A 19,047-nucleotide genomic window follows, 5' to 3' on the forward strand; every position below is an offset into this window, starting at 1 on the left:
ACGTTTGTGTGTGTGTGTGTGTGTGTGTGTGTGTGTGTGTATGTCTATGTGTATGCATGTGTAAGTGAGAAAGGGTGAAAAGGAAACAGATAAGAGGGTTGTAAAGGTCAAGTAAATGCCACCACTCAAGACAGTACTAAAGAGCAAGTTTGTTGGTCACATAACGATGAGACACTCAACCTTGGGACACACACTCACATTCACACAACCCTCCATTCCTTTGTAAATACAGTGTTTATGCGGATACGGGGGCTTATATAACGTGTAAATGTGTGTGTTTATATCTATCCTCACTTGTACGGGTCTTCTGTGATGGATGGGAATGCCTGTGTCCTGGCCCATTTGTATAGGTTGAGTGTGTTCGTGTGTTGTAGCTTGTGCTCCCATTCCCATCCAAACACGTTTTAAAGGCTAATTCTTTGTAAGAGGAGGCGCATTAGCCTCTGTTATTGCCCGAGTCAACCACACGGCCACATTGATTTCAAGGCTCTGTGATTTATCACACAATCCCTGAAGAACACATTTATGGTGTTTTTGCATGTGTGTATGCGTGTGTTTCTTTGTACACACCCCTTGGCTGTAATGACAGATGAGATGGACCCCCCCCACACCGTCTGTCTCAGTGTTTTTACAACCAGAGAAACGAGCCCCCCAGACTCACATTAACACCTTGATATATCACCGATCTGCCGTTCCAACACGACGGGGAAGAAAGGTGACAGCTACTGTGCCCCTGCAGGCTGCTTGCATTGCAGAGCAAATCCCAATTCAATTTCCATCTCACTCTAAAGAGAGATAGCTTGCTGTTTTATTTTTTGTTTTTATATTATGTATTTTTTTCATCCTTATTGCTCACCAGGCAGCTGTCTCATTCTGCGGAAAAAGTTTCTGCAATCATCCTCTAGCTGTCCGCAAATTTGCTTAGTTTGCATTTTTTTATTACATGGCAGGCTAATGAGTCATTTGAGTGACAAGGTAACGCTGTTTACAAATCCTCCGTGTTATGGAAACATTTGCTAAAGGGAATTTTTTATTAGGCTACTGTAGTTCACATAGGAAAACAACTACTTCTCCATACATTTCTCAGCTTTTGCATCCCTTTTCCACCTCTAGACCACCTATGGCCTCTTTGCATATCAAAGGGTGATTTTGCCTTTGCTGTCGGGGCTCAGTCACCCCCCTCGGTTAGATCTGCTGAGACTGTGAATGGCTTTAAAAAAACATCTTTACTGACTTGCTCTCCTGCTGATGGGGCTGTAATTTTTGAAATTCATTTGGGAGATTTATTGTGATGTATACTGTTTTATATGTATGCTGTTTATTTATCCTATGCAGCACTTGGTATTAAAATATAATTTTACTTAATTACAGTACTTACTTTTGCTAAGTTGGTCTCATTTCTGTTAACTAAAGTAAATCTACTTTTAAAAATTAATTAGGTTGAACAATTCAATCATGTTTGTCTTTATTGTTATGAGAAAAATCATACCGCTTCAACTAGTATATGCAGAAAACAATGTTGTTTCAGTGCTACATTGTCAATACTGTTTATAGTGGTTGGTTTATAATAGGTAATTCTGTGCATTTTGTATTTTAGCTTTCATCACATCTCAACTTTTGTCGATTTTTCTCTTCTCTCTCTTCAATCCTTCCCTCTGTTGAACATTGGTCCTTGTTGTTAATCCTGGGCATGTGGCCAATATTTATCCATCAATATGGAGACATGGTTGTCTTCTCCCAACAACCTGTTTATCTCTTCTGCCTTTTTGCTTCTCTCCTCTCTTCTTGTCTTTTCTCCTCTCCTTTCTCTCATTCTTTCCTTCTCCCCTCACCTCTCCTATTGTCTTCTCCTACCCTCCTCTTCTCCCTTAACCCCCTCCTCCGCCCTGTAGACCTGACCCAGCGTGTCCATGACCAGGTCCTAAGTTATGTCCTCTGTCCCTACTTTCCCGCCATAGCTCCCTCCTCCCCTGGTGTCGACTCCGCCCCCTTGCAGCGCACAGGAAGTCACAGCACCGGTACAGGAAACTACAGCCGTGGTGGGAGCAACAACTATGCTACAGTGGGACCAGGCTACACCTCAAGCGGAGGTGGAGGTGGAGACTTGTATGGCTCAGACCCCTATGTGGCGGACCCCTACCGCACCCTGCAGTACTGCCCCTCGGTGGTAGAATCACCCTATAGCAAGTCTGGACCAGCCCTGCCACCTGAAGGCAGCCTGCAGCGTTCACCTTCCATCGACTCTATTCAGAAAGACCCCAGGTAGGATGAAAGGAGTGTTTGTGTCCATGAATGTGTATTTTTGTACCGTATGTGTGTTTTGTGGGGTTCATTGGACCACAGTGTGCACAAGATCATGGAGCAGAAGATGATTAAAGGCACTTTGAAAGGACAAATGTGACAAATGATCCATGTGCGTGTGTGCGAGAGGATTTAGGTTTGGTAAGATTGCGAAGACACTAGAGTCTCCAGTCATGGTCCTGTCTTCCTGAAAGTTGCCTCCTCACTATCACCACGACCAACAACCCCTTGTAACCTCTGCATTACAGCTTCATCTCTTTTACTTTCACTTTTTTAACTGACTCACATTGACAGGCCAGAAAAATGGTCCATGCAAGTATGTGAGTGCAAGTGACAACGCCTGGCGAGAATGGCACAAATGTGCGTCCTCAGTGAGCATACTCAACATGCACAGGTGGAAATAATTAATGTCAATACTCAAAAGGATGATATGGCGCTTAGCAGAGCATTTCCATGTCCACACTGGTAAACAAACATGGTGTTTGTGGAGGAATGTGAACTGTTGCTTCTACTGTACAAAGACGAGACGAAAAATAGGCGAGGAGAGAAGAAAAGAGGTGACTAAGAGTCATAAATATGCCGATGCATACAGACACGTTCAGCTAGAGCTTTGTCAAACTGGTAAACTGTGGTTGCTTTGAGCAGAAGTAAATGCAAACAGAAGAGGCCAGCTTTCTGTCTGATTGTCTTACGATTTTCAGGTGGCACATATGTAGCTTAAAGTGTCTGGATAACGTCCGCGTTAATATGAAATTAGTCTGCATCCGTAGTGCTTTTTAGTGTTCTTGATGTTGCGAATTGTAGTTGATTTTATAACCAGCACACTCCACCACTAAACATGCAAGGATCTGCGTTGATGGGGGCATGTTGCTTTAGGCACCAGTGTAAGGATGGAGTATAATCGAGGAAGGCTGGTTTTGCTAATAATTTCTGAAGTCTGAAGGCTTATCAGATACAAAAACGCTGCACAGCGATTTATAATACCACAAGGAGGGATTTAAAAACTCTCAAAAGTTAACGTCAACAGCATTACTTTTATCTGCTGTCTAGACAGTTTTGAGGCAAACAGCAGAATTACCATGTTTACCTTTCAACATAATTTACCAGGAATACGCACTGACTGACCTACCCAGTACATTGGCAGATGATGACAAAAACCAGGTTCAACTTTTCTTGCCGGATGAATCTGCATATTTTTGTCTGAGCCATCTCCGTTGGACCCAAATAATAAATCAAACATGTTAAGAAAGAACAACTAATAAAAGCCAATGTTTATCTAGTCACTCACCGTTTGCTTTAGAAGCTCCATTGCGCCTCCTTTAGTGTCATGCTGCATTTTAAAAGAGTCCTACTGCGCTGTGATCACTTCCATCCTCTTGTCTTCGCAATTAAGCAAAAGCTCACTCTCCCCTCTTTATTTATATATACGTATTTCACAGGACCCTTGATGTATAATTCCTTTAATTACAGAGCAAGTGGGACTGAGACGTGCGTGGATCAAGTCTCAGCAGCAGCTGTCAATCACAGGAGAGGGAGACAGGGAGAGCAAGCAAGAGACAGAGAATGGGTGAGAGAAAAAGAGATGACAGAATAAGAGCGAGAGGATTGGAGAGAATTATTTGAAACAAAAGAGAAAGAATGACCGAATGACATGTGCACCGTCAAAAAAACGTACAGTCCTCTTCAGGATTCTATTGTAAAGTTGTACGAAGAATGTAATAATGAGGCCATGATGGTTTAGTATTGATGTTATATGATTGACTGACTGCCTTCATATTCATGCAAACACAAATCATCTTTAAAGTGTTCACTCAGTGAAAAAAGTATTTATAGGTTGGATTTAATTTGCAAGTGAAACAGAATTCCCAGAATGTGATTTTTTTTCTTTCTGTCATTGGCTGCATATAATAAACACAGTGACTGTGAGTCACGGAAGACCATTTTGCCTTTTCTCTTTGTAAAAAGCAAAACTTTTTTTCCCCTTCCGCCAAATTTGTGAAGCCTTTGTTATTTGCAGTTTGTTGTCTGCACTGTGATGTTTGTATACACAGAAAACTCTTCCTGAATCCAGCAAGAGTCAAAACAGTAATATATGTTGTTTTTCTGTAAGGTATATATAGATACCAGACAGTTTTGTGACAAAGGTACATTAGTCACACAGTAACAATATAAACAATTGAAACAGTAAGTAGAAATAAGTTTCTCAAAGAGACGCAGTGGATGGGAGAAGCAGGAGGTGAGCACAGGTCACCAAGATAAGGAACAGCCTCACGGGGAGCAGCATCATACAAGCAGTATCTACACAAACAGATAGAGGAAGAAGATCATGGCAATATTGTGAAAAAAGAGGGGAAAATACAGTGTTATGCACATCAGAGAGCCTGAAATTGTAATGCTCATTAAAGGATAATCCTGTAAATGTATTAATCTATTTAAAAAGCTGTGGAGATCAAATTTTGTTTTTGTACAGTTGGCCTTTCATTACTGTGCAATATAGATGACGGCTTTTGGATGTTTACTGCTTTTGCGTTAATCTGCTTGAACAAAGGTGGTGAAAAAATAAAAAAGTTAATTACATTATTTTACTAATTACGGAATTTAAATAATTTTTTCATTGCATATGCAGTAACTGCTATTTAGTTTCATCAAGTTTTTTGTTTTTGTTTCATGAGAACATGGATAATATCAGTCTAATACTGATGTAGTATATCTGTGGGCAGTTTTCGGTAACGTTACATAATGTTACAAGATACTGCCATTAAAAAGTAACTTGTTACGTTACTGCGTTATCTACTGAGAAAGTAATGTGTCAGAGTACTTTAGCGTTACCAAAAATTACAGTAAAACCCCTTTGCAACTTGTTGCACGTCATTATATTGTCCAGACGGCGTGTAGCCAACTGTACATGTACCTCTGAATGTATTGACTCTACCATCATTTTGTAGCCTTCATTACAGCCCATAATCTGTAACTCTGCAGCCAAAGAATAGGAATGACAGATGCAATGTAACATTTACAGCTCTTTATGTGTCTTTATGTAAAGTGGTTTGAGTGGTCGGTAGACTAGAAAAGTGCTATAGAAATGCAAGTCCATTTACCATTTACCACCTGCTGAGCAGCAGGACAGAAACAGTGCTTGGATTTTATTTTATTTCTGTGGCGACAAAACGAAAGGAAAAGACAGCAATTTTTTCCAGTAACGGAAAACTTAAAAAAACTAAATAACAGATTATTTTGTAACAAGTTACCCCCAACACTGCCTGTTGGGCATATACAGTAGATCACATCACACCCATATGAATCCTTCATTTCCAGACCTTATCGATATATTCTTGATCTTAAGTAAACAACTGATAAAACTTATGAAAAAACAGCTGATCAACACACATTTTGTCATTTATTTTCATCTAGAACTAACAAATACTCGGGGAAAAGTAACCATCGCTCTATGCTATTTTCAATTTTAAAAAAAAAGCAAATTAAGTTTTTCTTACAACTTTAACATTTAAAACTGAGCTTATGCAGATAATGTAGAGGCTGTTTTTTGGAAGTATAATTAGTTTCTAAACATATACCCAAACCATTATCTTTACTGTACTTGCAAGAAAGTGTTTATTATTGGCCCATTGGAGTCATTAACACAGTTACTTGTACAGAAGCACACATAAGAGATTACTTTGTCTTCCTTACTGCTTCAAGCTTCATATAATGCATGCACACACAAACAGAAAGACATTGTTTTTCCTCCCGTTGCATTTTATTTTAAACAGTAAACCTTAGTCTACCTCTATTAAAGAAATGCAGCTGTTTTGTAAACGGTTCAAATATTTTGAGAGCTCTTTTGTGTGTTGAACGCCCCCTGCTGAATTCCATAAAACCTTATTTAATTAAAAGTTACAGCTATTCCTTAATACTTAAAAATTCAGACTGTACTAGCTGGAGCCTGATGGCGTGAGAATGCTTGCGACTCAGCATGTTGTTTACTGTTATTAATTTAGGCCAGCCATACATTAAAGTACACCATGAGTACATTTTCATAGCAATACTACATTTTTGCATCCCAGTCCGAAACCATCTGCATCACTGAAACACTCGGACTACAACAACAAAAACACAATGTACACATGCACCTAAAAGTTCTTAAAGCAGCATTATGTAGAAATTGGCATTTTGTGCAATTTCCCATCAGTTCCCTGTCATTAAGTCCTGTTGTCTTCTAACCATTTATAGTGGTATAAATGGTCTAACTAGATATTAGTATAACAATATACTTAGTTTACCAGCTTTCTTCCTTCATGTTTCTAAAGTCGCCTTAATTGCAACTCAGATGTGCTGTATATGAAAATGCTTTTAAATCATCACATTTTGATTTCTATATCATCCATTACTCTACTTTATATCATATCATCCATTTGTCTTTGCCGTGAGGTTAAATGGCCTCCTACTCAAACTTCACTCTCTCTCTTGCTGTAATTGGATCTAGCTGAGCTAACATGAAGTGCTAAATGAGTTTGCAGCAATTAGAGACAAGGAACACTCTGAGTGAGGGCAGAGGTTATGTCTGTGTGTGTTACTGCCTGTGTAAGTGCCTAGTGTGTACTTAGGAGAAGACTATGTATTATTTTATAATTCATCAGCATAGTCTATGCCTAACTTCTGTCTGTTACTGTATTATATGCATCTGTATATGTGTGAGCATGATGTGTGTGCTCATGTGTGTGCATGGTAGCCAGTAACACAGTTACCTGTAGGGGCCATTACTGTTGCAGACGAGCGAGCACAATAGAGCAGAGGTGAGGACAGCGACACAAAGAGAAAACTCAATAACTGCTAATGGATGGGAGTGAAGAAAGGAGAGGAGGAGGAGGAGAGGGAAATAAGGGGAGGGAGGAGGGTGGTGAAGATTAAGCTCAAAGGAGGGAGGCAAATGAACGCTGCGGAAGAGGATGGAGGAAGGGAAGAAGGGAGGCACATGCCGAGAAGAGGGTGGAAGGAAGGAGGGGAATTTGGTATAGAGGGGAAAAATGGAGCATGTTAGACGGCTCAAGATTAAGATAGAGGGACGTGAATGAATAGAAGAAAGATGGAGCAAAAGTGAGGAGAGGGTTAGAGCATAATGTAGATAAGTGTTACCCTTCATTGTTTTATTTATTTTTTTCGTTTACGCTCTCTCAGTGAAAGAGATTCTCTCCCCCACTGAGTTTCCCTGTTTAAATTGGATATTAAAAACAATGTAGGGAGTGAGATGAAGAGGAAAATGTTGAGCACAGACCCACAGAACCAATAAAAGTAGGGAGGGTACGAAGGGAAGACAAAAACCAATAATGAAGGAAATGAAAAAGGAACAAATAAAGGGGATTGGGAGAATGTTAAGTGAGGGAAGAAAGCAGAGAGAGACATTTGTTCAGGGAATAAGGGAGATGTACCTTGAGGGATCGAAGAAGGAATAAGATAGTAGGAGGGGAACGATGCAAGGCATATTAGGGGTCTGTGAGTACGGACAGGGTGGATAGAGAGATGAACAATAGCTCAGGGAGTTAGGGACCAAGGAGGTGTGGGCTAAGGGTTCGTGTTACAAAGCTTGGGAGATTAGGAAGCAAAAAAGAGAGTGAAAAACATCATGAAGGAGGACTCACAGTTTGTGTAGAAATGGGGATTCAGAGGAAGAATACGTTATAACATTGTGATCAAAAACCAGACTACAGTATTGCTTCAACTGAGGGGGTGTGCTTGACTTATCTCATCAAATACTCAAACTGTCTGAAATGTAGAAGCAGCACTTGAAGATAACTCAAACTCCCCTCATTTACATTTTCTCCACAAATTCAAAATGTATTAACGCAGTGACAGTGGTTGTAGTGTTCGATGTTTGATGTTAGAATTATTTTGTTATAATTAAAGATGGTTTCCATTTCAAGCAAATCATAGTCAGCAATCCAAGAGTTAAAGCCACATCACTACAACAATAGATGTAAAGCACACATTTTATAAGTGAAGGTAAAAGGACTACCCCGTTGTGTCCCATTATTTGCTCAATACAATGGAGCTGCTGACATGGAATTGCTATTTACAGTACCTTGTGATGTGATGTGATCTGGTGTGACATGTCATTGTCACTGCTATGTATTTACTGACAGTGTTTTTTGGCTCGCAGCCTGAACACATCGCTCTATTTATGGAAAATCTGCAATGGTCAGCTTTGACCCTGTAGGTGTGTGAATGTGAATGGGGTCTGTGTGTTTGTGTGTCCAAGGCTGTGTCAAAGACAGGGAGATTGAGACTGTACGTATGTGTGTGTGTGTGTGTGTGTGTGTGTGTGTGTGTGTGTGTGTGTGTAACGTATTCCTATGTGTCAGACAATCTAAAGAACAATGACATGTCATTGTGTTTGTGTGTGTTTTCGGAAACACAGAAAGAGAACATTATTATGCAGTGATAACTCTTGCTGTCACTTGGGTACTCCTGTCAATGTTTATTATGTACACATGTGTATGAGAGTTTAACAGAGCTCATGTATTCCCTTCTTGCAGCCCTTGTCTGTTTGTGTAAGCGCGGCGCTCTGTGTTGGATATATATGGTTTATGTATGACTCTACACACTAGATACCTGCTTTAGATGGAAATTGAGGCACTTGCAGCCTGTGTGTCTGCACATGTGGTAGGTCTTGACCATAGGATTATATTCAAAGAGTGAGTAAGACCCACTCACATCAACAGTGCTCAGTTTACCGTATGGTGCACCCGGGGATTTCTATTGAGCAAACTGGAAACTGATTCTTTGGCGTTTACTCGGAGTAGCTCTTTGCTCTGCTGTGTCAACTGGTAAGTCAAACATTCTGGACTTAACACAGTGTCCTAACTGCATGCTGATAAACGACAAATCACCTTGATTTCCTGTTGGAGTGTCCTGACAAGCTGCAAGTGAAGTTGCGTACCCTGTTTCTACTTCATTCCTGTCACTAATGTTGAAAGTGTGTCATGAATGCGGAAAGGTTGATACATGAGTTCAAATTGAGGAGTTATAATGCTGTCTCCTCTTACGACAAAAACCTAAGTAAGGTGCCGGCTGGCTGGAGGGAGATCACAAGGGAGCTGGAGGTTGCTAGTAAGAAAACGCACCATCACAACTTGCTGTTGGCTATATTGTTTGTGATTTTCAGTAGAGATGCATCTAGATATCACAGTAAAAACAAATGATGTGTTTTCTGTTTGTAAAGTCCAAACGTGGAAAGATAGGTTATCTTAGCAAACTAACACGTCTTTAACTTAAGTCGTCATGTCTCCATTCTGATCTCCAACGCACAAATGCTACGTATGTGGTTTGTATACATGACATGACAGAATGCATATTTAACGTATTCAGTCGCATCGGACCCTTGCCTGCAGTTAGGCCATGGTGTAATATAGTATTCTCGATTTGGGAAAAATTAGCAAAAGATGCAGGTATAAAACAAACGTAAAATATTTGCATTTCATTTTATTTGATACGTGTGTGTGTGTGTGTGTGTGTGTGTGTGTGTGTGTGAGAGAGAGAGAGAGAGAGAGAGAGAGTTGAAATACTTAAGCACCATGGACAGACACTATGCTTGACTGGGTTTGAACGTTTCAGTACCATGGAGAGAGACAAAGTGTGCGAGACTATTGCCACTGCTGTAAAACAACTGCTGCTTCTGCTTGTACCATTACTCTGTGACTACTGCATAGTGCACCCTAGCAACCACACAATAAGATTAAAATAAGCTTTATTGGCATGAATGTTTCAGTTGCATTATTGGCAAAGTTAAATGACATATTATTAAATGATTACATTTTACACAAGTAAACTCAATAGATGTAGATGTTGCAGTATTGCAAAACCAATGCAGTATTTATTTGAAAGCACTCAGAATCACCTTAGAAACCATCTAGAAAAAATAAATAAAGTAATGTGAAACCCAACAAAAACAAATAATCAGTAAAATATGATACAGAATAAAACATGGATCTTAAAATATAGAAAAACCTGTCCTGTTTCAATTTTTTTGCTGAATAAAATGGTCTGTGTTGCTCTGTCCTTTGTCCTTTTGCAGTTAAATTTCAAATGATTTAACCAGAATCAAGGATTGCACACAGCTGTGGCGCTACATTTCTCACATGTTTTTATGAGCTTGCATGACAAGCTCTGTAGAAAGGTGACTCAAACAATGCAATCATGTCATGTCTGTGTATAGTATAGTGAGTCTCAGTGTTTTATTTCTGGACAGTCCGTGCACTGCACTGTGTATGGACCCAGTTAATGAAACAGATAGGCAAGTTAATGAAGGATACACTTGGAAAGAGAATTTAAATGGTTTTGTCTCTGCCTTTGGGTGGATAATGGTGGCTCTTAGAATGGTGACTCAGACATTTAACCTCACCATGAACAGCTGCTTGACTGAACGACAGAGGGATGGAACAAGAGGAGTAGAGAGAGCCAGTCAGTCCTTTTTTGTCCTTTGTTATTAATCTCTGTTCTACATCAGACAGAAAAAGGGGACAAAGGAGAGAAAAAAAATCAAGTGGCAATGAAAGAAAAATAAAGAAAGATAAAAGCATGGGTTAGTAACTGGGTGACTCGGAGAGAGACCAAGGGAGGGAGGACAGCAAGGGCGTGAGGGGCACAGTCACAGGGTGAGCGAGGGATTTAAAGAAAAAGAAAGGGAGGAAGAGAGAGAGAGAGACAGATAGGAGGACACACTCTATTGGCTCTCAGCACGGCCCAGGGGTAATTTCCTCTCCACATGAGAAATGCATGCTGGGATATGGAATTACCTCCAAGGGAGGGTAATGATGCATTGCCAGAACCTTGGCCCTGAGGCACAGCTGTGTGTATGCGTGTGTTTGTGTCTGTGTGTGTGTTTTTGTGTGCATGCATCTGTGCCCTGGCCATCATCCCTGCCTGTTCTGGGTAAATTGCCCATTGTAGTTATTTTCCTTTTCTGAGGTGGCCTATCTTTGTTTGTGCGTGCGTGCGTGCATGTGTGCGTGTGTATATGTGTGTGACCTTGGGATGATAACAACCCTGTGTGTCTGCCATCTTCTCTGCTACAGTGAACTTCACCCTAAATCTGAGGCCTATGAGATCGAAGGATAAACCCAAGAGAGTCAGACAGACATAAATGTGAAGTGGGTAGTGGGTGCCCATTAGGTAGTCACGCAGTCACACGCTATACAAACATTAACTTTTAAATGAAATTAGATGCTGCCAGTGATTTAACAGTTACCAACTCAGTGGGTGCCACTGCAGGTGAAGTAAAGGCTTGAACTAATAATTAGATAAGAGCTTCAAAATCAGTGTTTAGCAATCCTGGTCCTCCAGACCCCCTGCCTTGTTTTAGATGTTTCCCTGCTCCAACAAACCTAATTGATTATTAGTCACTATTTTGATAATCGATTATAGTTTCAGTCCTTTTTTTAGCAAAAATTCTGCTGGTCCCAACTTCTTAAGTCTCAACTTTTTTGACTTTTAATGGACTAAGTGTTCGATCTATTTATCATGAAAATAATCGACAGATTAATTGATAATGAATGAATGAATTATATTTGTCTCTCAGGCGGTGAGAAATTGGAATAGAGAGCATGGATTGTTTATTGTTTCAGTGGTTGAAGGACATTTTCTCATTGTGTGAGTGTGTGTATGTATGTGTATGCAGACTAATGTGTGTGTGCGGTAATGAATCTGTCATGTTCTTTTGATCCAATCATTGCATTATTGTTTTTTATGGTAATTGCTGCCAGTAACATTTTGTCAATTAACATCCATCAAACCTTTCACAGACACACACACACACAGGATAGGGCACACATGTGCCAAAGCACCTATTAAGCATTACAAACAAATCTACAGTGCAGGATAAAAGGTTAAATTATGATTTTTCAGCTGCTTCATACCCAACAAAAGTGTCGCAATAGATGCTTCCCATCTCTCCCCTCCCACCACCTCTCTCTGCTGCTCTGTCTCCCAACACTGGCGGCATTTGGGGGGGATTATGGGAAAATGTCACAGCAGCAGAATTACTGTATATCTTCTGTCCTCCCCACGCCTCACTTCACCTCGCCTCTCCTCTAGCTCATACTTGAAAGAAACACAGTGTAACCATACTCTCTCTGTCTCGAGTCTTAGTGCTACACTAGTAGAGACAAAACACGAGTATGGCAATAAATATCAAATTAACAGATTTTTAGACAGCTGATCTTTATCTTAATGTGGATTAAAATGAATCCAAAAGTATTCAGTGAGATTTGAAGCAAGGTTAAGTTAGGTTTACGCACCAATGCTACATGTTATGATTACATACATCCAGATGTTAACAGTCAAATGGGCTATTCGGCTGTGGATGCAAATAGCATTGTTTGCTACGGACACCCGGTTGCTAATAGCATCTGCCTATTATTATTTGCATTATTTGGTGGAATACTTTGTCTTTTCTGTCGTGATTGAAGTAAAATAAAAATCTTGTTGATTTGAAATTTTTGACCGAATATGTTTCTCACAGATCTATCTGTGCGTTATGATGAGCACATATTCCAGCTGAAACAAATTTTCTCTATATGTATCTCTTGGTGCTGCTCGGTGTGAGTATAGACCACATCAACCCTGAATGCTGACAGATTTCAGTTACATGTGTAGCACTGTGCTATCAGTAGAACGACCCACAGGAGACAGCGCTACCAAGGTTTTATTTTCCCTCGGACTTCAGCGCAGTCTTGCATGAAGTCAGTGCTATCGACTTAACACTCAGAGAAATGTATCTTGTCTTTAATTACCTTTTTTATTAACATCCACCATGGACATTAATGTCAAGCAGTAGTACATCTTGCATGCCACTGCTATCTTTGAGCAAGACTCAGTCTTCCATCGGGCTGCAGATGTGAAGGTCAGTGAGTTGTATATCTCCTGTGTAGGAGAGGGATCTTGACCTTTCAGCTGACTTGCTTGCAGGAAATCAAGCGTTGAGTGCTTGTTATTGGACCCAGTGGGACTCAGTAATGACCAAAGAACTAAAATAAAGCTGAAAATGGGAGAACACAAGTACATAATGTAAGTTAAGAAAGTAGTTGGATACATTAAAATAGGGAAACGCATTGATTAAATGAAAAGGTAACATCTGCAAAGGTAAACTCATTGCATAAGATGTGAGGAAACTTTTTATTGTTTATTGTTATATGTGTGCTTATTTCAAATTATGATTGTAGTTGTTTCTTGCATATGTGATCACATTTAGTCATGCTGCCTTGCTGGTAACCACCATCTGCAGAGCACCTGAATATTACAATCATCCCATAATACATCCCTTTGGAGGCAAGTAGTAGACTTACATGCCCACTCACAAACACATATACACACAGAAACTTAATATAAAATTATATTTTGCATGCTAAAGAAAGGAGACCAGTGTGTTGCAGAACACTACATAAGGATAAAGCAGCAGTTAAGTGGACGAGAAAGGATTTTTAAAGCAACATTTTAATAAACATGCCATTTTTTTCATAAGTTGAAGCACCGTATGCTCACTTTTTATCCCGTCACATACAGTACTGTCGTTTTTACCTTTTTGCCTCCGTGTAAGTTACTTTTCTTCTTTAATGCCTATGAGCTTTCACTTTACCTCTTGAAAGAGGACCTCTCAAATAACATTTTGAGACATGTAACACTTGCATTCTCCAGAAAGGCCCTTGAAAAAAGCAGCTGCTGTCAATATTGTAATAGAACAGAGAGAGACAAAACACATATTGTAAGAAAGGTTATATTCAAACTTGCAAGATCACAGGAGCATTAAACTAAATGGGGGCAGTACTGCAGGCTTGTAACTGGAGGACCAATGCTTTGATCCCCACACTGTCAGGATAAATCTGGATAGAGACAAAGCGCAATTAAGCCCTTTGCACACCTGGAGGGGAAAACAATCTATCGCTCTTCATTGATTTTTTTACTGCATGAAGGTGCCTCCTCGTCACTTCCATCTGTTATCAGACAACAGAAAAATGCCTAAAAGCTGCTGTGTGATGGGATATACCACCAACAGTGTAAAGAACCCAGAACTAAGTTTTAAAGGGTGGCGAAACAAAAACCTAAGCCTTTAAAGGTAAAATATGTAACATTTCTGAATTAAAATGTCTAAAAACTACTAAACATCTGTTATGTATTTTTAGTTACAATGCATATTTTCTTTAGTTGGGTACTTACATTATCCCAAATATTTCCAACAACGCTCAAACCAAGAGAAATCTCATCTCATTCAAGGTGACGGTGTCTTTCATTTGGTTGCCTGTCGCTATAACTTGCCCACGCTATTTACATCTTTTGCTGTGATTGAGAGACCGCGGCAGAAATTTCAAACCAGCGTTTAAAAGGGCAGTAAAATGTATCGGTTGTGTGCTTTGATTATTATTAAATAGATTACAGTGCTGATTCAGTCAGGCAAACCTAAGAGATCGAAGCCAACTAAGATCAGCAGGGCCTTATCTGGAGATTCAGTCAAATCAAAGTATTTCACTTCTGGCTATTTAGTGTTATCATTTGTACAAGAAAAGCAAGGTAAAGAGAAGGGGCACTGGAATAGGCCGACAATATCAAGTTTGTCAATTTACCCTTTTACACTCTGGTAGACATAGGGGGCTGAAAAAATCATTGAACGTGGTGAAATCTGATGATTTTTATCTAGCTGCAGGCTTTTTTTTTTTTAGCTTTTCAGCTGTTGGTTTCCCATTGTGGCGTTGATTGTGGTTGTCTGAGTAAGACACATCTGTCTAATCTGTCTCTATTGGGAAGTGAACCAGCATCACTTAAACCTCCCTCCTGACTACCAACCTCTGTAGTCCCCTTGAGCAAGACCATTAAACACCCCTTAGCTGTTCCAGTGGAGCTCTTCAGTTCCCACCTGATCAGACCGTGTGAGTGTGGATTAGGGCGTTCCTGGAAAAGCATTCATGTCCACTGAATCCCCTTTGGTTAAATAAAGCTAAACAAGATTGATTCATTGATAACAGTGCTGATGCTAGTTATTGTCAAGAAGCCCCACAATAGTTATTTACTATGAGGAGAAACACTTCTGTCTACCATGTAAAAAGTGGGTGTTTGGCTGTCTCATTATTTATTTCATTATTTATTTTCATCACGGGAATCTAGCCGGGTTTGATCATAATTCTCCAGCTTGTGATCTGCAGAGTCAATCCAAGTTTTTTTTATTGAGTCATGACAAAATAATTGTGATGCATCCTTGGGGTGCTGACTCAATTTAGAAACACTCCTCCATCATGCATCCATCACTCCATCTCTCTCTCTCTCTCTCTCTCTCTCTCTCTCTCTTCATCTCTCCATCACACTTCTGCAGGTAGAGAGGGCTCGACAGTGATGATGGGCTGAGTGGTGCAGGCATTCATCCAGCAGCCAAAGTGTTTTCTCCATTGCTCTGTGTCTAAATACACAGTTCTCCTACACTCCCCCTGTTGTCCTTTGTGTCTATCAAGGCAGCCTGTCTTTCCTGCCCTTTTCCTAAATTCCTTCCACTCTCTCCGTCTAGCTCTCTCCCCCTCTATGTCTTTCTCCCCCTTTTTTTCGCCACAGGGTATAGAGTGATTTCTCAGCTCTACTCGCCGCCCTGACGATAGTTTTGCGTGTATGTTTTCATCAACATTTCTGTTTGCACTTATGTGTGTGTCTGTGTGTGTGCATGTCCCTTCACCTCATAATATCAATAAAGGCTGTCCTGTCAGCCAGGCAGCTGCTTCATTCTGACTGTGACTCAAGTGAAACACTAATCTTAGTAGAATGATGGCAGCACGAATGAGAGTGAAAGACAGAGAGGGAGGAGAGGAGGGACAGTTTGGAAGAGAGAGAGAGAGAGAGAGCATGGTGAATTGAGGAACAGATACAGGCCTTTGAATGAGTCATCGAACAAGGTTGTCCTGATGAAGGTGTGTGTGTGTGTGTTGAGTTGTGTTTCTGTGGGCACTGGCACAAAGTCTAAATAAGTAACATGTGCACTCATGCGTGGTCGTGTTTGATTTTCCCCAGTGTACATTTTGTACCTTTTGTGTATTTTCCTGAATGACTTCACTGATGTGCAGTCTTGAAATGCCATTTGTCACCACCAAAGCCTGAATCTTGTGAATTGCAGACCTCATCTTTACATCAGGATAGATCAATATTACGGGCTAATGAGGAAGGGGTACTGATGGTTTCAGTTGCTGAGCCCTTCACTATGAATATGGCAGAAGAGGAGAGTATTAACCATGGATATCTGGCAAAATGTATAGCAAATTTTCAGAGAAAATGCATTGCACAAATTGTCATGGGCAATTCCAGCTACATGTTTTCAGTGTTTTATAGCTGCCACAGAGCTGTCAAACAGACATTGCTTGAGCTTGGTTATAATTTCACGCCTATTCCATCATGGGTTTTACTTTCATGCCAGCAATCATTTAGCAAGGATGGGTGAACATGTGGAAAATAAAAGTTTTCTCACCAAATTATACCACTTTAGAGAATGCAGTCATCTGTGTCATTGAAAGGTTGCTCAGTGAATATCAGGCAGCAAATAAAACCAAATGGGAGTATGGATGCACATCCAAGCCAAAGAGGGCAGGTGCTGAGCTGAAAGTGAGCAAATCACAAGGTAAACACAAAAACAGCTCACACACTGTAGGGCTCTTAGTACAACTTGAGACTCAGACTGAAGAGCAGTTGTTTCATAACGTCACTTTGGTGCAGTAAATAAGTGGACATTGGAGTCCTGCAGTGTGCATGCTGTTTGTTTATTTGGCAATTAAACCCAAATTTCAGATCATCCTCATAAAAAAGGTGAAAGAGTTATGGTACATATTTCATTTTACTCAGTTCAAAGTCTGCACTCTGTCATATTGCATGAGCCCGACCATGTTGGAGCCTGCACGTGATGTTTCTATTGCAGAGCTCTGTTCCTTGTTCCTCACTTTCCTCTATTCCCATCCTGCTTGAAGTGGATGACTGCTTTTAGTCTCACTTAATCCACTTTGAAGGTTGTTTTTGTGTGTGTGTGTGTGTGTGTGTGTGTGTGTGTGTGTGCGTGTGTGTGTGCGTGCGTGCGTGCGTGCGTGTGCATGTGCGCCTGCCTAAGCACATGATAGCTGCACGATGCACATTCTTCGAGAAATGTCAAATCTTTAAATGCAGCGGATCATTTTTATGAGATAGTACATTCCTTCATCATAATCATCATCAATATCATAATCACAACAGTGTGCAGTAAGCCTTACAGTATCATTCTTATCCTTATCATCACATCCACCTCAACTCCATCATCGTCCGCTTTCATACACTCTGATGTCCGGCACATCGTAGTAGTCAGAAAAATATTGCTCGAATTGCAATCTTTGTTACAATCAATCTCAGATGATAGTCAGCGTTAAAAATGTCATGATGCCATCATGCTTGTCAACATCTTAATTATTCATTTTCATCTTTGTTGTCTTTTACATATTTTATCACTGCTGTCTTCTTACTTTTTATGTCATCATCTCCATAGTCAGCATTGTTATCAGCATATTTCTTGTACTTTTCTTGCACAGCTTTTAGCAAAAACAGTTCTGCTATGACTACTCTCTGCTGTATTATTGCCCCAGTGTGAACTAATGAGAATAGCAGGTGCATGAGCTAATCACTAGTTTTATTAGTTTTTCTATCCTCTTGCGTCATCTCTCTGATTACTCTATCTCTCTCTCACACACACAAACACGTTGTACACCAGGCACTACTGAAATATTAATATACCCACACCTAAACTCACACAGTGCCCAAGGAGAGTTGAGTCACCCCAAGGTAAAATGTAAGCTAAACTACCCTGTAATGCCTGAGCAGTGGCAAATCATTATAGAATTATAGAGCCCTTTTGGGTTAGCTATATAAGTGATGTACACCTGCCAGTTCTTTAGAGGAAAGTAGATGCAGGTTTGGAAAAACTTCAGCACCACCCAGCTTGAACTTGGGAGTTTGACGATACAAAAAGTGTATGATGATTATTTTCTTGGGGGAAACACATGTATAGGCACACATGTATAGATATCCACAAGGTCTTACTTTTTGGAGGAATATCCTCTGGTCTGATGAAACAAAACTTTTACTGTTTGCCATAAGGACTGTTGTTATGTTTGGTGGAAAAAGAGGGAGATTTGTAAGCCGAAGGACACCATCCCAACGGTAAAGCCCAAGGGTGGAAGCATCTTGGTGTGGTGCTGCATCATTAGGATGGAAAATGATGTGAATGTATTAAGCAACATCTCAAAACAAAAGCTAGTAAGTTAAAACTTTGTAGCAAATGGGTCTTGGACAAATTGACAATGAATCCAAGCATACTAACTAAACCTGGTAAGAAGAGCTTGATATCTATTGAATTACCTTCATGGCCATGTACCTTTCTAATCAGGTTTTTTAAAAGAAAAAGTGCATGACAAAGTTTTTGGTATCAGTGGAAAGCATTTCAGACATCTGTGCCTACTAGCCAATTGTCATGATTCATCATAATCCACCCACAATCACAGACAAATACACTGTCAAATACTTAGTGATACACTCTCCATGTGGCCCTTATAACAAATCCATAAATGGACTGACCTTTCTCTAACAACAATTCAGACAGAGTTTCAACACAGCCGAGTAACTGTGACTGAACTCAAAATGGAACCTGTCAATAAAAGTTTTCAATGGAATAACTCTAAATCATGTGAAAACTGTCTTGGCAATAATAGTTCA

The 19,047-nt window shown here is 40.1% G+C and overlaps 1 protein-coding gene across 1 annotated transcript in view; it reads left to right on the forward strand.

The window, feature by feature from the left end:
- The window catches only part of ctnnd2a (catenin (cadherin-associated protein), delta 2a), a 252,245-nt gene that overhangs the window by 146,957 nt on the left and 86,241 nt on the right, over positions 1–19,047 (forward strand). The window contains exon 12 of the mRNA XM_073488891.1: positions 1,959–2,262. Coding sequence (XP_073344992.1) covers positions 1,959–2,262 — 304 coding nt within the window. The remainder of the gene's footprint in view (positions 1–1,958; positions 2,263–19,047) is intronic.

This window comes from Pagrus major, chromosome 19, assembly GCF_040436345.1.
Source record: "Pagrus major chromosome 19, Pma_NU_1.0".
NCBI lineage: Eukaryota > Metazoa > Chordata > Actinopteri > Spariformes > Sparidae > Pagrus > Pagrus major.